The sequence below is a fragment of the Pempheris klunzingeri genome, chromosome 17 (assembly GCF_042242105.1).
Source record: "Pempheris klunzingeri isolate RE-2024b chromosome 17, fPemKlu1.hap1, whole genome shotgun sequence".
Classification (NCBI taxonomy): domain Eukaryota; kingdom Metazoa; phylum Chordata; class Actinopteri; order Acropomatiformes; family Pempheridae; genus Pempheris; species Pempheris klunzingeri.
The window spans coordinates 20,124,129-20,149,738 of NC_092028.1; the positions used below are offsets into that span (position 1 = coordinate 20,124,129).

A 25,610-nucleotide genomic window follows, 5' to 3' on the forward strand; every position below is an offset into this window, starting at 1 on the left:
AAACCCTGATGAATCCTCTTAACTCTTAGCTGTTGTTCCCTGACTTGTTTTCCAGTAAGTTTAAGCCACCCAAAACCTTCCATTCCTGCATTTCAGGACCATCTCTCTGTTTAGATCCACATAGGTCTCTGTAAACATCCAGCTCACAGATGCAGCCTCTCATATAAACACTGACTGCTCACGTCCATCCCACTCTCTGCTTTTTGTTTTCATCACCTGCCGTCCTGTAGGCACGCCGAAGACATGATCGTCACCCCTTTCGCTCAGGTAATGCTTTCCTTCAGCATCTTGTCTGACATGTTTAATTGCTGTAAATGACTAGAAAATGTGGCTAATTAGTGCAGTGAACTTGTCCCCCCCCTTCCTCCTCTCCTCCCCTCTCCTCTCCTCTCCTCCCCTTCTGTTCCCTCCCTCCCTCCTTTCCCTCCCACACTGTCCATCCATCCCCCAGGTGTTGGCCAGCCTACGAACCGTAAGAAGCAACTTCACCATCCTCGCCAATGTCACAACACCCACTAACAAGTCAGTATCATGCTGTCAAACACCCCCCCAACCCTCCCCCACCCACCCCCCCACTTACACTCGTCACGACTGCCTGCTTAGTTTGCAGTGTGTGTTTGCTAATGTCTCCTTCTTCGTGCTCCCTTGGGAAACACTTCTGCCATCATGATTAACCAGTGTGCGATTGTGCCGAGCTCATATGACTAAAGGAAAGCTCAAGGAAAATATGATCTGCATCATTTGGCGTCTGCCCAACTCGCTGGCTGAGGACTGAGTGCACAGTGCCTCAGATGTATGTCCCCGACTCTGCAACCAGACGATGGAGACGGTCAATAACACTAAAATTATTCTCCTTTGTAATGCAGTAGACAAAAGCTGGAGCTGGAGTTGGCAGGCTTTTAGCTCCACGTCAATATGATATATAAAGCAATGCACCACAGAATTATCAGCATCTATAATTACGCAGTGTTGTGCCCTGAAAATGCCTCCCTCACTACACAATTGTGAAGCAATGAAGGCTGCTTGAAAGAAGAGCAGAGCTCATTCTTTGTCTCTGACTATTTTTGGATACTTGAAAATTTGGAGCACCTTAAAAAAAAAAAAATCACAATACAGCATTGCTCAGAATTCAAACATATTTTAATATAAGTCTGCTCTCCTCTTTTTCTCTTTTTAGTGGATATATATAAATGATTAACATGCATAGAAATCTTGTTACCCCTCTGTGAGCCCAGTCTTTTGTTGCCTCACCATGTGATGCCCCAGCAGGAGGCAGCAGTGCGCCCCTCTCGCTCTCATGTAACACTGTGTTTGTCCACAGGAGGTCACCAGTGACAAGCCAACCCACTGTTCCCCAAGCTACACTCTCTGGTATGTTGTCAGCTAATTAAAACTCTTAGTGCAAAGAGTCCCTCAGTCCCCTCACACTGCTGTAAGGACACGCTGAAGCTCCCACGCTCCCCGAATGCATCATCAGTAATGAAAGTGACTGCACAGAACATCATGTGGCCATTATGGAGGATTTTTAATTAACTGCACTGCATAGATTTCATGAGACTGGATGGATCTTAAATTACTCAACGCAGAATACCAAACGTACAAAAAAATGCATGTATAACAAAGCTGATGCTGAGAGTTTAATCAATGAAAATAAATAATAATAAGCAAAACTGTGACCAATTTAACTTAAGTTTGATCAATAGATGTGTGAGCATCTATTGTATATATTTTTTGTTACTCTGCTGATAATCCTTTCACTTGGAGCTTTCCAAATGTAAAAAAAGTAAAAATATTCAAAGGGAGCTTTCCAAAGTGTTAAAAATATTTCTGTTTTTATCATATTTTTTTATTTATTTCATTTATTTTATATTTGCTTTGCATTTTTGTAGCAGAATTCATAAACAACCCATTTGAGTATGTATTTTAAAGCCTTTCAATAAATCTTTTAAATTTAAATAATATGAATGTTTTTAACATCATAATCTACTGATGGATGATACCGACCTATCTCACCACCTTTACTTCTATCAAACAACGTGACTGCTTCAGGAAACACTAAAAAGCTTTAATTCGGTTGTCACTAAGTGTTATTTCATATATGATTATGTGTGTGTGTCCTTCCCAGAGGAGACATACCAGCAGATGGCGCGGGAGACTCTGGAGGAACTGGACTGGTGTCTGGACCAGCTGGAGACCATTCAGACCCACCGCTCCGTCAGCGAGATGGCCTCCAACAAGGTGCACGCCTGCCCACACACGAACATCTTCACCTGTAGCTTCTACGTCAGCGGTAACCCAGTCTGGTACCAAGTGTCATGATGTACAACATGGAACCTGAACGTTATCATAGTTAAGGTTACACTGCATGAGAACTGATCATCACTGGGGCGAAACGCTCAGCGTACAAAAGGTTTAAAGGTCCCTGATTGTGCTCATTTTAAAGTCTATGCTTGTGTTTGGAAGTCCATCTAGAACATGTTTACACGGTTTAATGTCCAAAAAACACATTATTTTCATGAATGCTGCAGCTGTTTTCAGCATGTTAGCAGAAAGGAAAAACAATGGTTTTCAGTGGGCGGGGACAGTCGGCCTGCTGAAGGGCCGGACGAGGTCACATGATCAGCAGATCCACTTATGACATCATAAGGAGAGCCAAATCTAAACAGTGTGTTTTCACACACTTTTGCCGAAAGATGGAGCAGGACGGTCTTCACTCAGAGTTTGGTGCACAAGGGACACATATTTATGTTGACAAGACATTAAAAAGTGAATTTTTTATAATATGGGACCGTTAAGATTCCTCTCTGCAAATAAATAGAAGCAACGGAGCTCCACCAAGATAAATTATGAAAATGAATTTGAAAAAAAAAACACCTGCAGGAGGAATATATAAAGCCTACTTATTGAAAATACTTGTAAAACCACCGAATTTGGGTTGTAAAAATCTTCATCCTCCTCCTAATCACACTGAACCTTCACACAGTTTCACATAATACTGTTTAAAAAAATGACTCATTAGCTGCTGAAATAACCACATGCTGCTTTTTCTGCTGTAGATTGTGTAAACTGTTGTTAATACTTGAAAATACTTGTTCTCTGGGTGTATTTGGAATCCTGAGGTAGTAATTATATTGATGAATAATTAATAGGGGCTGAGACACTATTTGGTCGAAAATCTCTGGGTATTTTGTGGCATTTGTTGGCACGATTATGTCCAGTGAAGCATTTGTAGCCAGCTTGTGTTTGATTTTGGTGTTTGTTCTGCTGTACGACACCTACATGCCTGTATGCGTGCACATGGGCAGGCTTCTTAAGCATGCATGAATTTGTATTTGTGGGGACACAGGGATGGGAGAGAGAGAGAGAGAGAGGCAGAGATGGGAGGGAGGGTGACGGTCTGTGGGTATGGAGGACATGAGAGGGAGGGGGGACGGGCCCTGATGCTGATGTCTCTGCTGTAACCTTGGTTGCTATCGAACAGCAGCAGGGTCTGCCCTTCCTTTTTAGTCATTGGCTTGCCACTCTGACCACAAGCCATGTGGTTTGGGCAGCAACCAATGAAATAGAGGCGATGCTCCTTTAATAGTGTTCTGTCTTAAAGAGACAGCATCGTGCACCTTGTTTGTTTTATTCTAGAAATTCCTCCCATGTTGCACATCACTATTAATTAATGGCAAGGTTCTTCATGGTTACAATCAGTCATGCTTGTGGTGAAAGGCCTGAAGGAGAGATAAGAGGAGGGTGCTTAGAGGACATCATTTATTTGTGTGCACACACAATGTGCGGAGAGAAGTCTCCTGGGGTAAACAGAGCCTCTGTGAATATGTTGCTGCCTTTTAGCAGCCGCAACTAAGCTACAGAAATCCTCTGCACTGTGCCAACATGGAGGTACACATGAATATTCCCACTCAGTCTCTCACTCTTACTCACACCCTCGCTCACACACATATTTTCGACAGACGTACATGCTGTCTTGTCGCACAGGCGCACTCAGGCTGCGAGCAGAAGCGAGCACAGACACACACACACACACATGCATGCGCCTGCAGCCACACTGCCTGATTAGCTTGCGAGAGCTGTCTACAGCATCCAGGGAAATGGCGCAAGAGGCAGAGCATTGGAGGAGGAACGGCAGCCTAAAGCGGCAGGATTAGACCTCTGGCATTTCGGCCAGCTGAGGCATGGATTGACTTGGAGCAGGGGACTGGGCTACGGAGCTATCAGGAGGCAGGCTGATTGACTGTGGGCTGGCTGTGTATCGCTGGGATCGGTGTCAGACGGCACAGGCGGGCTGATGCACCGGTAGGACTGGGCCGGGCCTCTGGATCCGTACCGTGGGGGAGGGGCAGTCGACGCAGGGAGAGGGAGCCTGTTTTTCCAGACCACATCTCTGGTGTGATTCTTCAGCCTGACCGTCTGCTACAGGCCTGCCTGCATCCCTCTCTGTCTCTCTCTCTCTCCCTCTCTCACCCTCTCCATCCTTGTTTTTCTCTTGCTGTTATCATCTGTTTCTCCCTCCTTCCTTCCCCGATGTTCCTGCTGTCATCCAAGCTCCCTTTACCTCCATCATTCGATACAATGGTCATCTTTCTGTCCTGCCGTCACCATCACTCCATCCCTCTCGCCTCCATCATCTAAATTTTTTATTACTGTTTGTCAAGCAGCTCAGCTCACTCAACATCATTTTTTCGTTTACATCTCTCTCACATTCCCACTCATCTCCTCCATCGGCTCCTCTCTGTGCCCTTCAGACGGTCCCTCGCTCCCTCTCCCTCTCCGTTTCCCTCCATCTTCCCTCTTTCGGCTCCCATCCACCTCTAGCCTGCAGTGACGGTACATTTGGGTCAGTCTGCTCAGCAAATGGGATGAGATGTAGTCTCCACAGCAGCCGGATCCAGGGGGCTCCTGGTCTGCCCATCAGGGGGACCCTCATCTTCGGACCACACTGAGGCTGGAGCCTGACTCTGGACTGACTGGGTGGCCTGTTTTGGGGTGCTGCATGTAGGCAAGGACAGTCTGCACCAGCAGCCCCTACCCTCACCCCCTTCCCCCTGTTCCTTCGCCCCCTCTTGGGGCAGCCGTCACTCTGGAGTGTCCCGGCTTGACTGGCTGTGGCCTCTCCTCACACACCCTGACGACGCCCTCATGCCACTGGGGCACCCGCAGTGCCCCCACGCCACTCCACTACCGCACTTCCTGCCTGTGCCATCGGCCCAAACCCCCCGTGACCCTCAACATGGGTGTAGTGGAGGCCATTGACCCGGCGCCATCCCCCTGCCCCTCGCCTGTACCAGGGGGCTACAGGCTGCCCCGCTCCTCCAGCTACAGCCCCCTGCAGGGGAGGGCAGGGGCAGAGCTGGACCTTGGTGCAGCAGCCGGAGGGGTTCTGGAGGGGGGTGGGACAGCAGCGGAGCGCAGGACGCCCTTAGTGGACCTGTTCTGTGAGACCTGCTCCAGGCCCTGGCTCATCGGCTGGTGGGACCAGGTAGGGCTCGGAGAGCTTACAGAGGGCAAGGAGGCCCGGCAGTGGCCATCTTGGATAGATGCTGTGGACAGTTACCACATCTGTGCATGCAAAACAACTCATATATGTGCTTACTCCATCCTATTGAGTGCTTTTTCATTCCCAACAGAAACGGTGGCAGTTTGTGAATTTCATGTGTTTATAATCTAGAAGGTGCAACATGGGATTCATTATATTTTATACACTGAATTTATGTGGTGAAGGAAGGTTTTGTGGGCCTGACAGTGGCTTTGTTGGAAAGTTTAAAGCAGAGTACTGGTGAGTGTGTTCTTGTACATAATTCATACATGAATCCACTGAAGGGGAACACTGATAAAGGCACAGAGTTTATTAACTCTGCACAGTGTTTCTACATTGCAGCAGCACTGTAAACAAAAAGACAATATCACTCTCATTCTTCATCCCCCCCATACTTGGTCTACATTTCTGCCCTTGGAGAATACACCAAGCTCCTTAAAATGTAAGACACAGCTCTGGGATAAGTAGTCTAGCTGTCTTTACTGCAGGTACGTTGCAGTGTCACATAATGTCCGTTTCCATCCTCCACACCTGCGTCCCACATCCCTCTGCCTCTCTCTCCTGCTGCCCTGAGGCTGGCCTCAATACAGACTCAAGGAAGCCAAGCGTATTGTCAGTGAAGGACAATGCTTATTGTCTCAGCTGAGTAGATGCTTCTTTTTGTGCTCTCCCTTTGTCCTCAGGTGTGCCAACATGACACGTCCATGAACATGCGTGAAGTTGTGTGTGTTTTCTTTGAGGTGTCAGGTTTGCATTAGATGTGGTATCCTGACACACTGCTACCAAAACTAATTCTGGCTTTTGTCTTTACTGTTTCCTTGAATCACATTGAGCACATTTGCATTATATGAGTTGCTTCTCTGTTGGCATGTTTACAGTCTGACTCAATCAAATGCATATAGGTTATAGTTCAGAGGAGGGTCACATTCAGCACGTGTGTTATTTAGTATTAATGTGTGTTATTCATGATTGTAGGCAAGCCCTCCTAGGTAGGCGCATAAGTGTGTGTGTGTGTGTGTGTTCGTGGTCATGTCTGTGCAGCGTTCACATGTTTGCTTCATTAGTCAGTGTCAGGGGAAGAGTGTTGTTTGTCCTGGCACTCGGACTGGCACCGTGGAAGTGTTGGTTGGCAGCTATGACTCAGCGTTACAGCATTAGGGAAGGAAAGAACGAGAGAACGCAAGAGAGAGAGAGAGAGAGAAAGAGAGAGAGAGAGAGAGAGAGAGAGAGGAGGAGGTTTGGGCTGAGCCTGCCGCCTAAGTGTGCCACTGGGCTTGACTTGCTTTCCTGGCTCCTGATGACTGATTCTGCCTGACTGCTTCCACGATTTGCTGTCAGAGTACCTATTTGCTTGGCCTATCATGTGACGGGCGCCAGGAGGAGGAAAAGAGAGGAAAAGAGTGAAAAATGGGGGTGGAGGGATGGGGGGGTTGCATGAAGTGTGTGTAATGGCAGGAAGGCACAGTGGAGCCTGTGACAAAGGAGGATTTTGGGGCTTGAGGGCTGTAGCGGCGCGTGTTGTTTACCTGGAGAGGGAGGGAGGAGCAGATGTAAGGAACAGAGAGACGTAGAGAGGGAGACGGCAGAGGAGGGGAGGGTTGACCTTGGTAAAGGTCAGAGACACCTGCCTACTCCCTCAGATTGTCGCCCAAGCAGCCACCGCTCTCACATCAAGCTGAAGGACTGACTGTGAGGAGGCAGTTGCCACGGCAACCGCTCCGGTTGCCATGGAGATTGTTATGTGTGAAAGATCAGTCAGTAGGACACAGACAGAGGGGTCTTGTCCGAATCGCATTGTACCTTCACATGACTCGTGCGACAGTGAGCCGTCGAGCGTCTAAACACCACCTTTAACTACAGATGTAAAAAAAAAAAAAAGAAGAATTACATAAAAGCCGAGAGGCCATTTAGGAGCAGTTTTCTGTCTGCAGGGATAATGCATTCACTTAATCACATTTGTGCCTGTACTGCAAGGACCTGCGGACTAGTTGTTCATGATTGCCACTGTAGATGTATGGAGAGAAATGCGTATAAACATGCCACATTACTGCAGCATGGAAATGTATGGCGAAAAACACGGGACTGGAGTATTGAACAGTATGTTCTAAAAAGAGGAGGCATGATTCATAATTGATTTTCTCACCGTTTAGTGAATGAAGCCAGACTGAGGGTGATAATTTATTTTCTCATATTTGACTCACATGAATGTTTTATTGTTATGTATCAGTACAAATGGAATCAGAAGCATAATGTTCGTCAATTTGAAGGTTTAATCTGCATGTCTCTACATTGTGGGATATGTCAGGAACCCTTTATGCTTCTGCTATTCACATCACTCACCTCCTTTTTTCTATCTGTCCCTCAGTTCAAGAGGATGTTGAACAGGGAGCTGTCCCATTTGTCAGAGATGAGTCGCTCAGGGAACCAGGTGTCAGAATACATCTCCACTACCTTTCTAGGTAAAGCAATCCCACCAGATATCTGTGACCAACCACCACAGCAAGTCTCTTATCCGACTCAACCACAACCCATAAGTCTTCATGCTGGCTGACCTCCGACTCTTGCCTCCCCACCCCTAGATAAGCAGAACGAGGTGGAGATCCCATCCCCGACTTTGAGGGAGCGGGAGAAGCCTATGTGTCACATCAGCGGTGTGAAGAAGCTCACGCACAGTTCCAGCCTTTCCAACTCCACCATGCCTCGCTTCGGCGTGAAGACTGAACACGAGGACGCGTTAGCCAGGGTAAACACATCTTCACCCGCCTCACTGTGTTTTTACTGTGTTCATGTTTTTATGCTGCCTTGCTGCAAAATGATCAAAACTACACGGATGGAAAGCCACCAGAAACATAGACATGCACGTAAACCCAAAACAGTAGGTGACCAAGAACCCAAAAGCCTCTCCATGGTAATATAATAGAGTTATAGCCCCAAACTATTAAAGCAGAAAACCTTTCCACAACCTAAAACTCCACCTGCTTTTTGGTATCGGCCCATCAGAGGCAGAAGAAGTGCTGTTTTTCTATCTCATGTTTTGCAATAGAGGAGAAACCAATTTCTCCATTGGCAAGAAACACAATATGTCACAACGTCCTGTAGCCGTGAAACATTTCAACCAACCTAACTCTAATCCAAAGAACACACAACTGTAGCATCATTCACTTTTGTCTGTTTTGACTGCAGGAGCTGAACGACTTGAACATGTGGGGCCTTAATATCTTTCGCGTGGCAGAGTTCTCTAATAACCGACCCCTCAGCTGCATAATGTTTGCCATCTTCCAGGTGAGAGACAGACACTGAGCTTTAACTAGCAGTGGATTATGTCGTGTATCATGGAGCACGACTGATTCATGACAGTGACACATGTGGACTGTCTCTGCTGCAGGAGAGAGATCTACTGAAGACCTTTCGGATCCCTGTGGATACATTTGTCACCTATGTGATGACCCTGGAGGACCACTACCATGCCAATGTGGCCTACCACAACAGCCTCCACGCTGCAGATGTCACTCAGTCTACTCATGTACTGCTCTCCACGCCGGCTCTAGATGTAAATACCTCCACTCGTCTGCCAATAAGAGAGACAGAGCATCACACACATCTCGCTTCCCATGCACAGACTTTCACACAATACCTGCTCTACAAGGAATCAATTGGTCAAAGTCGAACTGTAACTGCAGTTTAACTGATTCTTTCCAATTTTCTCTTTCGTTTCTGTCTGACAGGCTGTGTTCACTGATCTAGAGATACTAGCGGCTTTATTTGCTGCTGCCATCCACGATGTGGACCATCCAGGAGTGTCCAACCAATTCCTCATAAACACCAGTAAGTCAAAATGACATTAAAGGATGATTTAAAGGATATTTATTGGATTATAGAATATTTTTAAACCTGGGCCCTATTTGACATGTTATGGGTTCTAAGTAAGTGGTAGTTAGAAAAACGGCAGCTTTGTTTGTGTTAATGTGTTTTAAAGGGTTTGTTCTGATGCAACACATTTTTTGTGTAACAAAGGAGGTTTTTTTTGTCAATGGAGTCTGGTAGGTTTGAATAGTGCGATACAGCGGCTGTTTTTCTTTATTAAACAGGTCTGTCTCTGCAGAGATCATTTCCATAATGTTGTCAGACACTTAGAACAACAATCGCATCAGTCAATAATTTCAAACCCAAAATATTCAAAAATAAAACCCAGATTTTAAAAATACCTGAGTTATCCTTTAGGACACACACAAACACAGGAATTATACAGAAAAAAAGCCAAATGGTTCAGGATTTAACACACCTGATAGGTGCTGTATGTGAAGACTAGTAAGTAGGGAAGGAAGGAAAGCTGTAATAATGACAGGACTCTTCTTTTGTTAACTCTGATAGCAGAATGAGCATAATGCAGGTAGCTGAGATCCACTGAGTGGGAAATAGATTAGGGCCACTTTTCTGGGTCAGCTATTTTGATAATACCTGGAATTTCAGTTTGCTCTACCCAGTAAAGGTTTGTCTTTAATGCTGTTTTGAAACAAAAACAAAATATTCAACTTGATAATAAATATTAATAAGTTACATGTTTCAGTTCCCAACCTCTTAATCATATTATATCTCATTATAATGCTGCAAAGCACTGGAAAATACATTTTAGGAGACAATACTGCACAGAACATTAAGAGATTAGCTATATGTAGTGATCTGTGTATTTGAAATTAAAGTGGCTGTACATTTTGAAACAGTGCACACCACCGTCTGATTCATGCATGTTGATGTGATTACTGTATGTGTTTTTGACTCATACGTGTTGCGTGGTGCTTCCCTCAGACTCAGAGCTAGCCCTGATGTATAATGATGAGTCTGTGTTGGAGAACCATCACCTAGCTGTGGGCTTCAAGCTGCTTCACGAGGACAACTGTGACATCTTCCAGAACCTTAGCAAGAGGCAGCGACAGAGCCTGAGGAAACTTGTTATTGATATGGTGAGTTTCGCCAACACACTTGCTAATCCACCTTCTTCAAGTCTCCTCATCTGCTCCTTAGCTCTCCCTCATCTCCTAAAAACTCTCCATTCTCCATCTTTCTTTTTCTTTCACAAATGCATTTATACCAATTTTCTTCACAGGTTTTGGCGACAGATATGTCGAAACACATGAGTTTGCTGGCAGACCTCAAGACTATGGTGGAAACTAAGAAAGTGACAAGTTCTGGAGTACTGCTGCTTGACCATTACACTGATCGGATACAGGTGAGATGTCACCTTCCAGTTTATTTACAACTAACCTCATTTGATTATTTAGCCATTTAGCAGTTTTGACTCTGAGTCTGTTTCATGCCCTTTTTACACAGAGATCATGAAATATCATATATACACGCCAATTCTGTCAAAGTAACTTTTAAACCAACAAAGAGGGTAAATTTTGGCTCCTTCCTTGAAAAGGCAGTGTAAAAGGGGGGTTTAATAGCAACTCATCATCTTCCCCAACCTCCATGTCCTTTGGTGTCCCCCAAGGGTCCATACTTGGTCCACTCCTCTTCCCCATCTACTTGCCTTTGCTAGGCCACATTATTCAAAAACACTGCCACTCTTTTCACTGTTATGCAGGTAGCAGGTAGATCTACCTCCTCCCTAGAGCCTAAAAACTACAGCGAACAAACTGACCTCAATAACTATCAAATCGTGGATGACTGCAAACTTTCTCTTGCTCAATGACAATAAAACTGAAGTTATTTTATATGGACCACAGCATTTGACTAATATCTTCTCTCCTCACCCTAGCCCATTGCCTAGCTCTGTTATTAATCCACACACAGGGAATCTTGGAGTCATTTTCAGCATTTATGTCTGATAAACAAATCAATCGGTTAGTAAAATTAAGCTTCATGCAGCTTCATCACCTCTAAACTCAGACCAGTTCTCTGTACTTCTGAAGTGGAGAGAGTCAGGGACAGGGTCTTCTCTATCGCTGCCCTCAAGTTATGTGTATATCTGATTCTCACCGACCACTGACATCTTCAAGACGCACATTAAAACACACTTCTACTCTCCAGCTTTAAACTGTCCCATACCTGCGTCACTATGGGCTCTGTGTGACTATATGTCTGTGCTATGATTATTACCTTTATAACTATTTATCATCACTCTGATATTTCTGTTCGTCTATTGTGTTTGTTTCCTTCTTTTGTTTTGTTTTCCTCTGTCTGTGGTTCGATGCATTCATATGTGCCGTATTCGATTAATTCAGAGTGCTAAAAAAGCAGACAGGAGTCGGTTTTAAGAGGAAGGCTAAGCAGGATGTCGACACCGCTTTGGTTAGAGTTAAAGCAGAGGTTAGCAGATCTAGCAAACACCACCGCAGGTGAAGGCTGATTTATAATCCTGCATCAAAGTGCTGCAGAATCTGGTTATTGAAGACTATGCTGAGGCATTTGATGGGTTAAGTAAGTGAAGTGGGTGTTAGTAGAGCTCTTGTGTTGGACAAGATTTTGCAGAAAGTAAGAGCGGCTCAGCCTTATCTAAATTGAGTTTGATGGACTGGAGATGTCAGCCGTGTGTGCAGAAATGTATTTGACAAGTGTCAAAGATTTGAATCAGAGGTACAGTTAAGTGTGACCCACAAAAGCAAGAATCTGAATTTTCATTAAGGGGACCACGGAAAGAAGTGAGGAGAAGCATGGAAGAGCTTTCTCAGAGAGGAGGTGGTCGTCATTGTTGTGTAAACAGAGGTGAAACAGAGAGGAGAGCAGTGTTGGTTCAGTATGCCAGTTTGAATCCTGACTGACTGGGACCTGACAAGTGCTTGTATGACAATGTCACTAAAGGACTGGTGATTGACATTAAAAGACAGAGTGGGGGTGGGGGTGGTTTATACCTTTCATTTTATGTTATTCTTGCACAGGCATACATGTTCTGTGTGTGTGTGTGGCATGCAGAGACTACAACTTCCATGCTGTTGTGCAGACCTCTTGGGTAAATAACAAACAAATGACCTTGATACCTCGGAGGCTGAGGAGAGAAAGAAGTTAAGCCGGATTCAAAACAGTAATGAGTGGTAGAAGATGCCTGTTGAGCTTTAAGAATGATGTACGTTCTTGCCAAAATAGGTTGTGAGATAGAAAAACGAGAGCAGGTGTTGGGAAAAGATTGGAGACTTGGAGCTGTACTAGCAAATAATGGAAGAGAGAAGAAGGAAGAATTAAGTAAAAGTGAAAAAGGTAAACAAAACGCTGGGTTTCCACCACCTCCTGTTTGAAGCACAAATCGTCAGATGACCAGAGGGACAGAAAGATTAAAGGCAAATGATTCCCACGTGCATCTGAACTTAGTGTTAATAACTCTGCATTATTATTAGTGAGTGACATGTGAGTGTGTGTCTGCGCAGGTGTTGAGGAACATGGTGCACTGTGCTGACCTGAGCAATCCTACGAAACCCCTGGCTGTGTATCGACAGTGGACGGAGAGAATCATGGAGGAGTTCTTCAGGCAGGGCGACAAGGAGAGAGAGCGGGGGATGGAGATCAGCCCCATGTGCGATAAACACACTGCATCTGTGGAAAAGAGCCAGGTAACTGACCGTGTATGGATTCTGTACACAACTGGGTGACTGTTAGTACTGTAGGAGCGGTGATAACTGCAGCGCTGGGAGCGATCTGTCATCTCTGATCACAGCAGTCGCCCTCATACATTTTTAATGCTGATTTGTAGGGAGTGAAAAGACACCACTGTGCTAGTTTATATGATGTCAGTCATTATCTTTTTTCTGGTTGCAGGTGGGCTTTATTGACTACATTGTCCACCCGCTGTGGGAGACATGGGGGGACCTCGTACACCCTGATGCCCAGGACATCTTGGACACTCTGGAGGACAACAGGGACTGGTACCAGAGCACTATCCCACAAAGCCCCTCGCCACCTCCTGTGTGCCAGGATAAGGATCTAAACGCCTGCATGGACAAGTTTCAGTTTGAACTCACGCTGGAAGACAGCTCTCAGAGAGAACAGGGAGACGATGGCGACAAGCCTACGCCAAACCACGTGGCACAGGACTGCAGCCAGGGGGAGGAGGAGGAGGAAGAGGAGGAGGAGGGTAAAAAAGAGGAAGAAGAAGACACAATGGCAGAGGAGGAAAATGAGGACATAATAGAAGAGGAAGACGAGGTGGCGATGGAGGAGGAGGAGGTGGAGGAGGAGCAGGAGGAGGAGCTGAAAGCTCAGTTGGAGGTGAGATCTCAAAAGGAGAGACTTTCTGACACAAGTCCTGTAGAGGAAGAGGAGGATTCTTCTTCACAAGCTGAGGATACATGAGTTCTGCTTGTGTATTTCCCTCCTCACTTGCACACATTATCTTGTTCATCCTTTCAATGGCCAAACTAAGAACAAATAAGACTGCAATGACAATACAGACCTTTAAATATATTTTTCAAAAAGGGAATAAATTAAAATCGCTTACAGAGAAGGTAATTACACAGCAACTGTAGATTTGGAGTGGTGACAAGTCCTTTGACTGATTTCACAATGAACTTTAGACTAAGGGATTTAGGAGAGCATTAACGAAGGGCGACTGAAGACAGCGTAGCACTCTGGGACTGAAATGCACACACACAAACACGCAGTAGGAGTAAGTCATGTTGAATACACCGATGCAACGTGTGTACGCTCATGCATCAGTGATGCAGTATAATTGGAACCCCACACACACACACACACACACACACACACTTGATGGTATGTTTGTTTGTATGTGTGCATTTACATGAGGACAAAGTGAGGAATCTCTTTGGAAAAAGCCATCTCTTAATGGAGTATTAACTAGTGTTCAGTCAGTATTAGTAATTCATGTTCGTTAGAACCTCAACAGAAACTGTTCTCCTCAGAAAAGCTACACATCAGAGTGACTTTTTTTCCATTTCTGTCGGAAAGAAAAATAAGAAAATCCACAGAGTTGGAGGAGGAGAGAGGAAGACGTCGAAGGATAAGGAAGATGCTGCGACGAAGGGGCCACCAGGTCCCGTTACCCTTTTCCCTTTACGAGGAGAGTGCTACTGGTGCAAGATGGCTCTGTGCCTTTCTGAAACACCAGCTTCCTGAATGGAGCTGTCGTGAAGCAATGCATTGTGGGACAGGAGTGTCTGATTTTGTTATCATTTTTGATTGTCTCTTGTTAAAGATTTACTGTTCATGGTATTGTGGTGTGTATCTCACACGTACAGTTTCTGTGGTGATATGTTTTAAGCTGTAAGTCTTCCTTTGTTGCTCTTCTGGTAATATAATAACTCAGAACTCTAGATGCAGAGCAATCACTACCACCACCACAACCGCCAGTGGACTCTTTCCAGCTTATGGTTTTTTCTTATTAGACTGATTTTTTTAAACTTTCTTGAGAATAAGCCATGTGATGCTTTGAAGCATAAGTTTTGCCTATTTTCTATTTAACAGTTGCTAAATACGTTGAAGGGATACAGAATTACTTCATCAACAGCGGAGCAAATTTCCACTCGCCATCTCACACCCACTTGCACTGTGTGTTCATGTCTCCTCATACACGACGACTCTCACCAAAGCAAAGGATGAGGAACTTCAGTGGGTGAAGTGATTTGAAGGAAGAGAGATGAATTAGAAAATCAGGGAGGCAGAATGTCGGGGGAAAGAAGCGTGACTTGGCCAAAAAGTGGTCTGGCAGTCCCTAATCATCTTTGTTATGTTTGATGCTTTTTTGCCTTAATGTCAGATGCAGGATACATACCTGCCAGTATGTAGATTTATAAGATATATAATAGATATCCTAGTATATTTATATCACGTCTGTATGCTTATTTCTGTGAGTATCAGTGTGTCTATACACTGTGTATCCAGCATTGCATTCGGAGGGGGAAGAGGAACATTGCTGCCAATGTTATTGCTGTGCTCGGACCAACATAAAGAATGTGTTGTTTTTTTTAATCAGGATGGTAAAATGACTATCTTATGCCGAGGAAATGAGAAATGAGAGTTAGGATCGAGCAGAATCTGACCAGATGTGGGTTTGTTGACATGACGGAGTTGATGTCGGCGTTTGTGTTTGTCTGCGTGGTCACGAGTAAGAGAGCGGGTAACAGAAAGAGAGCGCAGGATGCTAAAGATGTCGTCATATGTGTCATTGTTCACCACATCTTGTTGAATGGTGTTCAGGATTGCGATCAGCACAGCTTAAATAGGTCACAGTTTGTTTAGGTGTTTGTTTTTCACAGGGTAAAAAAAACAAAAAAAAAAACGACGACAAATTAATAAAAGAACGTGGTCGTGGTTCTTTTGAGGGTAAGAGCAAGTTTCTGCAGGTCAGTAACTGAGCTTATCTGAAGACGCCACAGCTCGGTGCAACAGGAGCCTGTGTGTTTGTCCTGCTCCGTCGCAGGATGGAGCAGAGCTGCGGGGCCGCCACACAGGCTTTAATATTGTCGAATGGGAATCCAGGATTACTACTGCAGTTACTTAAATAAAAGATTCCCATATGCATTGGCCTTTTACTTTAAAGATGTTGCTTTGTTTTTGTGGCTTCTTGTTATGTCATAAGCTATAAAAACATTAGTATTTAATTGCCATACAAACACAATACTGTAGCAATTGTTTCTTATTAAGAAAATTATTCAATTGATTGATTGCTGCCATTCTTTTTAAATGATGAAAAGAAAACCATGGGAAGTGTTTTCTTTGAACAGTTTGTGTACAGTTTATTTTTATATCATTCTGGTGGATAGTCTGGAAAATGAATCATGTGTTGATGATACAGCTATAAGCATTACCACTACTGTATATAATGTAATATTGGATTGTAAATTATAAATTTATCCAAGTCATAATGATTGACAAATAACCACTTAAGGTTGTTAAGTGAGCCACTGAAGCACTGCGGGCCACATCCCCACCGTTTCATTCTCTGATTATGTTTTCGCTCACTTGTGCTAACATCTAGTCACTTTAAAAAAAAATAAATAAAAAAAGTCCACAGTTATTGTTAAAAATCAAATATATTTGTACCAGCACTTTATTTCATCAGGTTTCGAGGCGGACGGTGTGTTTCAGGTAGTGTGCAGGTCTGTGCTGGTGGTTTGGTCATTGGCAGTCACCTGTTGATTATATCCCATTGGGCCAAATCACAACCTTTCATTGTGCAGTAGTCAATGTTATCCCCTTTTCTAGACGCATAATCAAACAAACTAGTCCATTAATTGATAGTCCATATGAGATTGAATTTATTTGACTGATAAAGTCAAATGTAAGGTGATGTAGTCACATAGGATGTGACATGTTCAAAGGAAATAAATGTGTCCTTATCTAACTCGGTCATCTCTAGTACTATCACCACCTCGGTTTCTTAGTAACTTTAATCACTAGCCTGACAGCCTAAATCTCCGTCTAATGGTGGCCTAACTAGCTGGTTCCCATCGGGTTGCTGTCAGGTTACTTTGTCGCAGACTGACTCCCTCTGTGAATAATTCTCTGGGCTTTAATTCATGTGTTTGTTCACAAGTAAGAAAGATTATTCAAGGGAAAAAACAACATGAAATGATTGTAATATTTGTAAATGATCTTGCTGTAATGTGTAAAATGTGTCCAAGTTATTTTTTATTATATTATTTTTATGAAAGTTTTTCCTCTTAACAGAGCTGAGGTGTCATTTTGTGAATAAATGCATTTAATAAGCAAACATCTATATATAAAACAATATTATAGTATATCAGTATATTTTTCTTTTATTTCACTGTTCGGTACTGTAAAGTGTGTTAAAATACAAATAAAGTAAGATTTTTATAATAAATGCAATACCATCGTCATGTTTGCTCTTATTACAGCTTCCTTTTATGCTCGTTCACTGTTCAGTGGTTTGTTATCAAATTAATTGTCAGCATTTTACTTGTTTGTGTGTGTTTGAAGTAATAGTACGTACTCAGATATTGTACTTTGGTAAATGTAGTAATAACAAACGGGAAACAACCTGCTACAAGTAAAACTCATGCAAGTCAAAAATCAAGTTAAAGTACTCATTATCAAGAATGGCCCAATTCAGAATAATATATATTATCATGTCATTCGATTACAGTTATTTATGCATTATATTTTTATCTCAGTCTATAATTTTCCATCATAAATGTATTTGTTGATGGTATTTTGAATTATTAATCTACATAAATACATTGTTTGCCTCAGAAATGCACTGGAGTAGAAGCATAAAGGCGCAGAAAATGGAAAAACTCAAGTGAAGAAGAAGCACCTTAAAAGTATAGTATTTAAAAGTAAACTGTTTATTAATCCAGGGAACTTCATGAGGCTAAGAAAACGTACTCACCCTCGAAGCTCTGATGTGTAGAGGGGACAACTGTACTTACTGTTTACTCTTCTATAGGTTTACACCCACATGCACACATCCTGTTGTTAACACTCTCCAGTCTATGTGTAAGTGAGACTGACACATTTGACTTAATTATCATGTTTGCAGACCATGTATTTTTTTAATATAGTGTACATTTAACAGCGTGAAACAGTGAAGATTACCTGCACCTGTCTGACCTTAGCATGAGATGGCTGCATCCTGAAGAGTGCGCTCCACCTCAGACTGATGTCACGGCTCTCCGCCAATCACAGGGGCTCAATAAAGCGCCGACCAATCAGAGCGAAACAAGACAGAGAGGGGTGGGGATATACGCATGCGCCTTGTTACTACGGAAGTAAGCGGGTCATTGACCGGTAATGATTAGCTGTTAGCTTCTTTTAAAAAGAAAATAGTTCGCCTTGTTCTACTTTATCAACCTTGCACACTTGAGGTATTGTACTGTTATTGTAACGACATACGCACACTTGCCATATTTTTAGTTACGTGTTAGTTTTTTGGGGGGTTAGCTTTTAGCTAAAGCTTTAGCTTACTTTGCTAGCTTTCGGCTAACTAACAGGAAGTCGTATTCTGTCGAAATACGTAAGAACAAGCGTGGATATTTAACGCAGTTTTATCGCCTTTGTGTTTTATAACGTTATCAGCTGTGTTTTCAGTGTGCTTTTTGTGTTAATCTGCAGATTTTGTGTGATTCACAGGCAGTTCCGGGCAGCTGAATCTTGCTATCATGATGTCCTGTCAGTACCTGCTGCTGTTCCTGCTGGCTGTGGGAGTCTGTGCGGTGGAAATCCAACGTCCTCGCGGTGTCCCTTTATCAAGTAAGCATCTGTAGTATTAATGATAACTACAGTAATAAGAGTTGTGCATTTTCACCATGAGGTCTGTGTAGTTTGGGAGCTGTCGTGGCACTGACTCGTTTCTTTTGTTCAACCTTGAAAGAACGGCAGTTCTATGAGGAGGGCAGACCTTTCACATGCCTGGATGGCTCCCGCACTATTCCCTTTGACAGAGTGAATGATGACTACTGTGACTGCCAGGACGGCTCTGATGAGCCAGGTACATATATTCTGCAATGCCAACAGTGCATTACTGATAAATCTGCTCAGTCAGTGTAGTAATCCATTTGCCAGGTCACAACAACATCCTGTAGCTGTTTTGTGTATTTGAAACACATTTGCACGTTTGCAGGGACTGCTGCTTGTCCAAATGGCAGCTTCCACTGCACCAATGCAGGTTTCAGACCGGCCTTCATCCCTTCCTCCCGCATCAATGATGGAATCTGCGGTAAGACTTTTAAGCTGTGTTGACTCTTTCCTTTCAGGTGTGCATTGTGGGCAGGATTTTGTTTAACGTCTGTGTTTCCTGTACAGACTGCTGTGACACAACAGATGAGTACAACAGTGGTGCTGCCTGCCAGAACACCTGCAGGTGGGAATGATTTTGGATAATAACTCTGATATCTTGTCTATATATACATGGACACATGTCTGAAGTTGAATTTTGTTTTTGCAGGGACTTGGGGCGCAAAGAGAGGGAGAGCCTGCAGAGGATGGCAGAGATCGCTAAAGAAGGCTTTCTCCTTAAACAGCAACTTATCCAGGAGGCCAAGAGGGGCCTGGAGGACAAGAAGGTGTGAAAACCTTTTAATATATGTTTGTGTAACAATCAGAATGGACTATTGTAGTGTCAAAAGTGGTTTTATAGAGAGATACTGCCACTTCAGTGCAGCAAAGATTGTATATCTAGCTATGTTGCCTATGGTTTACTTATCACACACAGGAAAAGTGAAACTGTAGGGGTGTGAGCACACCTTACCCACTCAGTCAGAATGGGCTCAGTTCACATCCAGAAAGTAGATGTTGACCATCTGAATTATCCTGTCTAAAAAAAAGAATCTAATTTTCTGACTAGCAAAAAAAAAAGCCAGGTCTTCTAAATTGATGTTGAGTGAACTGGGGGTGCACTTTTGTTGTTCTTCTCTGATTGCGATCGGTGTTCTTTTCTCTGGAGTAGATGTTATGGCTTTGTTTCATTAATCACTTCGATTTGTCTCAACAGGGCAAACTTACAGATGTTCAGTCCAGCAAGAAGGATCTGGAGGATAGGGTGGAGGCTCTGAGAACTGTGAAGGAGACTGCAGAGCAGCCAGAGAAAGAAGCCAAAGAGCGCCATCTGAAGGCCTGGGAAGGTAAGTTAGGATGTGAAAGTCTATCACCATCTACCGTTTGTACAGAGCATCACATTACAGCTAGTTCAGTCTATTTTATTTGCCTTTTTTGAGCCAGACTAAGTGGCCTGTCTGGGTGTCACGTACACTCGTATGTCTATAGAAATATGTGTGTGACCAGAGTCAATAATAACTAACCAAGTGAAATCTGCTTCAGATGAGAAAGCCGTCATTCGCATGGAGAAGGACAAAGCTCGAATGACTGCGGTGTTTATTGAACTGGACGATGATACTGACGGCTTGTGAGTATCAGCACCCAACAGAATTGTGTTTTAACAACAGTGTTGAATAAAGTGATTCATTAGACTTGTTGCTCTGTGCCTTTTTCTATATTGGGAATCCAAAAGCAGACCTTATTCCTACCTTTCATATGTATACTTTGGCTGATCATTAGTTTGACAGTGATTGATTTTATAGTTTGTTACAGTGATTTACTGGTAGCAATATAAAGAGTTGTTACTGTAACTCAGTGAACGATGTATTTGTGTTTCTCAGTGTCTCAGTGGCTGAACTTCTGTCCCATTCTGAGCTGGACCCAGATTCAGATGGTTCATTCACAGAAGCAGATGCTCAGGTAAATGTTTTCTTCTTAAATTGTTGCTATAAAACCCCGTCTGTTGCTGGGTGGTTATCATGAAATGCAAATATTGTCATCGCTCGGCAACCGCTGTGGTCGGAGAGATTACATTTTCTGTCCGTCCCATTCCAGTAAACATGATACTGGCCATAGCCAGTATGAATTCTTGAGCTATGGCTTTTTTCATAGTTTACATAGTTTATATACTTCTGTATGTTTATGTTTACACTTGAATATAGCAGCTAAATGTTTATGCTTACGTTAAAGTTTTTTTCTATGCCTAAGCCTACATTTCTTGTGTGTTCACATACGAATAAAACTAATTCAGATTCTTATTATGACAACATTTTGCACTATTGTCTGATTAGAAATCTGATTATTTAATTCTGGTTAAATGTTTAATAATTCAAGTAAAAAAATGTTAAGCATCTTAACAGGTCCACAGTTAAAATGTGAATCTTGTTATTTGTCTGTACAGGGACTGTTGGGAGGAGTGGACAAAGTGGACACGGCAGCGTTTGAGTCTGTTTGGACTAACATCAAAGAAAAATACATCTCAGAGGTAAGAACCTGAGTGTTACTCTGATTAAACTCCACATGTGAAATCCTCTGCTCCTCTAAATTTGGGACTTTGTTGGCATCAGGCCAACGCAGACACTGCAGCACCAGCAGAGACTCCACAGGAGGAGATGAGGGAGCCAGTCTCCGATAATGGCTCTGAGCAATACCCTGAAGATGACATCCCAGATGAAGAGGAGGAGGATGATGAAGAGGATGAAGACGAGGACCAAGATGATGGAGACTATAAGGTAAGCCCTGTGAGTTTCTCCCTCAAACATCTGCTTCACTAAGACTCTTCAGTCGGTCTTAGTGAGTCGCTCTTATCTGTCTTTGATATGCAGAGCCCTCCTACGGTGCAGACTCAAGAAAAGAAGGATGACGATGATGAGGGGACTATGCCACCCTACGACCAAGAAACGCAGGACCTCATTGATGGTGAGTGTGTGTGTGTGTGTGTGTATAAAATGGGGTGACTCAGCTATGAGTAAGTGAGTCACGCTGTAAAACACCAGGAAAGAAAAAGCACAGATGTGACTGCATACCTATTAGTTTGAATTTTAATGTGCTAACTCCAAACTCATCACCCACTCTGATGGCACAGATCATTTTTTATCGGAACAAAGCCGTTTATTAAACAGCTTTGGTGCTTTTAAATTACAGGGCCTTTGCTAGTCTTTTATAAAAACATCAAGAGGAAGACATGCTTTGCTCAGACTTTTTCATGTGAATGTGAGCGTGTGTGTGTCTGTGTGTGGGTTTGGAGTGAATTTACTTAAAAGGTTTTTTTTTTTTTTTTGACTCCAGCTGCACAGAAAGCCAGGAATGAATTTGACGAGGCTGAAAGAGCACTCCGGGAAGTCGATGATCAGATCAAGTGAGTACTAAGCCTGAATATCGAGGAGCTTCTTTGTCAATAATTCAGTGTCTGTTACCACAACTGCTTTCTAACTTTCAATAGCTGAACTGGTCATGCTGTTAGTTGCAGACTGTAAAACTTAAAACAAGAAATACATTTTGCTTTTTGTCCACAGGAACCTTGAGAAGGAAATATCCTTTGACTTTGGGCCTGGTGCTGAGTTCGCCTACCTCTATAGCCAGTGTTATGAGTTGCCTACTAGCGAGTATGTACACACTCTGACTTTAGAAGAAAAAAAGTCTAATATTTATTGAGTATAATTTGTTGGAAGTTCCTGCCTCTGATGGTCGAAGTTCATCTTTTGCTTTCAGGTACATTTACAGGCTCTGTCCGTTCAACAGAGTATCCCAGAAGCCCAAGTATGGTGGATCAGAAACTAATCTGGGGTAAGAGAATATCATACTACTACTTCTGCTAATTATAGTAAAATAACTATTATAGAAATGACTTTATGCATATCGCACAAGACACAAAGTGCTTTACAATGATAACAAACAGATGATAATAATTCATATATTATTATAGGGAAAAATATAAAAAGTAGAGCCGATACTAGCAGCCCATCAAAGTGAGTCTTAAGATGATATTTAAAAGACTGACTTGGCCAGTTTTGCTCTCCACAGCCGAGGGGCCCGAATGTGGAACGTCGTAGGGCTCTGCTGGAAGATCTCAGGCAGCGATCAGGCTGGTAGGCAGGAGCCTGAACATTCAAGGCTCAAAAAACAAGCAGTAAAATCTTAAAATCAGTTCTAAAATTCACAGATAACCAGAGAAGGGCAGCTAGGATCGGTGTGATTGCTCTGCATATTAGTTATTATCTGTTTGTGTTTCTATTTTGTGCTGTTTTTGTCCACACGTGACTAATCCTGTGTGCAGGAGCCAGATATTAAAAAGACCAGCTAACTTCCTTAACGTAAGAAGCATCACGTTAGACCTCGTGGCTGGTATATGTGCCCCGTGTGGCCAGCTGTGGCGTCGCATCCGTTTATGGTGTCATTGTCATTAGTCCCAGCTGTGCAGAGTCCATGCAGCTGCAGGTCGCCAAGAGCCGGGAGGAACAGGATTTTAATAAGTTACTTGCTCCGTTGTTAAAGAGGAAGTTTTAAGTTTATTTTCTTTGTTTACTTACTGGTTTACTGGTTGGTATGTGCCTTTTTTTATGTAGTTCATCACACACACACACACGTTGCCTTTTAGATTCTGACGCCAGCTGGACGACCGCTGGACACCAGAGTGGGAATAACCTGCTGAATCAACCTAACTTCACTTCAGCTGCACTCAAACCTTGTTGTGTTTGCTTCTTGGGAATAGAAACGCGGCTTAATGGACGTTTTTAGAGGGAAGTCATAACTCTGCACTTTTCATCATTTGCTTTCTGTAGAACGTGGGGGAAATGGGCAGGTCCTGAGGATAACATCTACTCTGTGATGAAGTATGAACATGGAACAGGGTGCTGGCAAGGCCCTAACAGATCCACCACGGTGAGTCTCAGCCCTGACTTCATCACGTTTTTCACCTCATTAATGTTTCTCATTGGGCAAAACACAGAAAACTTACATCCTCCGTCTTCTTTCAGGTTAAGTTAACGTGTGGAAAGGAGACAGTAGTGACATCTACCTCAGAGCCCAGCCGCTGCGAGTACCTGATGGAGTTCACCAGCCCTGCTGTCTGCCAGGAGCCCCCAAGCCTGGATTCAATGCATGACCACGAAGAGCTCTAGATCCATTTGAGCTGTGAGTAACTCTAACTTTTCTGTGTTTGCTGGCAAACAATGAATTGAGACAATTCACGAGATAATTGTCCTGTTTGGGGCACATTCAGTGCTGCAGGACAATCGGTTTTTCCCCTGTAGTATCTTAAATTGGCCCCCCAGTGGGGCTTAGATTGCAGAAGACTCATGTTTTCTAGCAAAAAAAGATATACTGCACCTACAGTGAACGGCTGATCACCAGCTCTAAATGGTGCTTGCTCAAACAAAATAACAGTCAGCAACAGTCAGAGCTGCACAAAGTGAAGGTTTAGTGTTCCTGCATTTTGCTGCGAAGAAAATCCCTTGTGCAGAGTCAGCCCCCCAAGACGAGCGGGACAGCAGCAAGAGCGAGGTAACGGAAACTTCATTTGAGTTCACTGTTGTTGTTAAGTTGAGAGAAGATTCAGAGTTTAATGATGCAGTGTTTGGGTGAGAGTTGTGAGACATTGTGAGGTTTTCTTTCCGTACTGGTGCAGTTTTCCCATCCACCCTTTTACTGCAGACATTGTAACTCTGAATTTGTTCAGAGGTTCATGACAGTTCAGCCTTTTGCAGTTATTGCAAAATATTGAACAGTCAGCTGTAGACGTAGAGATTTCATTGAAGCTGTATATACAATTCTGTTACATGGAAAACATTTCATAACGCAGTAAGTAAATGTAGCATATGTGGGTCCACATACTGCAGCGTATTGTATAGTTTACTTGTCTGGTGGTGTCACTGTTACTGCGGCTATAGGCAGCACCAGATATCAGGTGTAGCTTCCCTTGAAGTAAACAAGGACTATAAAAGGCTGATGCAACTTGTCAGATGGGTTTGATGTTTTAGTCCATCTTTTAGCTGGTTCTCCTCTCCTGTTTCTGGTTTTCTATTACTGATGGTGATCCTGTAGACAGGATATTAAACTAAGCTCAGCTTTATGATGATGATACTGTGGATGACTTCAGATCCATCCAGGTGAGAGGGTGTGGGACAACAGAGTTTGAATTCTTCTAATGTGTTGTGCACCTAAATGAACATAGCATCTTAGTGAAAGAAGTGGATACATCATCGTCATAAAGGCTGAGTCCTCAGGAATGAAACCTACGGGGATTAATCACACCTAAAGTCCCTTTTCACAACCAGGAAGCTGTGACTCAAGCAAACAAGCCATTAAAATAAATGTGGATGCTCTCACTCTTGCAGGTTGCTCTTGAGGGACCACAGTCACTGCAGCAACATGAAGTTGAGCGGCACCACAGCAATCAAGAATAAATGGCACTCGTGTCATCTACGCATCTCATTTCCAGTGCTACTTGTCGTTGTGTTTCACTGATTTGTGTCAAATGTAGTCATTCCATTGTTTTGAAATAAAGTGAATTTTATGATATTCCACACTTATGTCTGTTTTTTTTTAAATATCATTAAGCCATTTTGTCAAAACGGAGCTTTTAATCTCTACCGGTGGCTTCCAGATCAGAGATATGCAGTTTAAATTATAGTAGTAATAGTCAAGTACTCCTAAAACACACCGGGAAATTAAACATAGGACGACCAGTGATGCCTGTAACGTCTTTATATATTCATCCGTGCATTCTTTCTCTCATACTCTGGGTCTACTAAGAAGAGTGCTCAGTCAGCATTCATTTTATGGATCTAAAAAGGAAAATGGCACCAAGAGAAACTCAAATGTTTTGTATACGAGCATGAATACA

At 43.2% G+C, this 25,610-nt stretch overlaps 2 protein-coding genes across 3 annotated transcripts in view; both read left to right on the top strand.

Annotated features, from left to right (window-relative positions):
- Nucleotides 1–16,523, top strand: part of pde4a (phosphodiesterase 4A, cAMP-specific) — a 47,163-nt gene extending 30,640 nt beyond the window's left edge. For both annotated transcript variants that reach the window (XM_070848634.1, XM_070848635.1), the window contains exons 3-15: nt 231–267; nt 452–522; nt 1,322–1,371; nt 2,126–2,238; nt 7,908–8,001; nt 8,122–8,285; nt 8,726–8,824; nt 8,928–9,092; nt 9,268–9,367; nt 10,349–10,503; nt 10,647–10,769; nt 12,904–13,086; nt 13,292–16,523. In XM_070848634.1, coding sequence (XP_070704735.1) covers nt 231–267; nt 452–522; nt 1,322–1,371; nt 2,126–2,238; nt 7,908–8,001; nt 8,122–8,285; nt 8,726–8,824; nt 8,928–9,092; nt 9,268–9,367; nt 10,349–10,503; nt 10,647–10,769; nt 12,904–13,086; nt 13,292–13,825 — 1,888 coding nt within the window. In that variant the 3' untranslated portion in view covers nt 13,826–16,523. The remainder of the gene's footprint in view (nt 1–230; nt 268–451; nt 523–1,321; nt 1,372–2,125; nt 2,239–7,907; nt 8,002–8,121; nt 8,286–8,725; nt 8,825–8,927; nt 9,093–9,267; nt 9,368–10,348; nt 10,504–10,646; nt 10,770–12,903; nt 13,087–13,291) is intronic.
- A 1,705-nt stretch (nt 16,524–18,228) lies between these two features.
- Nucleotides 18,229–25,290, top strand: prkcsh (PRKCSH beta subunit of glucosidase II). The gene is made up of 18 exons (XM_070848636.1): nt 18,229–18,318; nt 18,584–18,703; nt 18,825–18,941; nt 19,074–19,169; nt 19,256–19,313; nt 19,398–19,515; nt 19,944–20,073; nt 20,270–20,354; nt 20,608–20,686; nt 21,168–21,251; nt 21,334–21,498; nt 21,592–21,685; nt 22,055–22,124; nt 22,282–22,371; nt 22,478–22,552; nt 23,548–23,647; nt 23,743–23,899; nt 25,102–25,290. Exons 2-17 carry the CDS (start codon nt 18,613–18,615, stop codon nt 23,884–23,886), a joined length of 1,596 nt encoding a protein of 531 aa, XP_070704737.1. The 5' UTR covers nt 18,229–18,318; nt 18,584–18,612; the 3' UTR covers nt 23,887–23,899; nt 25,102–25,290.
- Nucleotides 25,291–25,610: the final 320 nt, after the last annotated feature.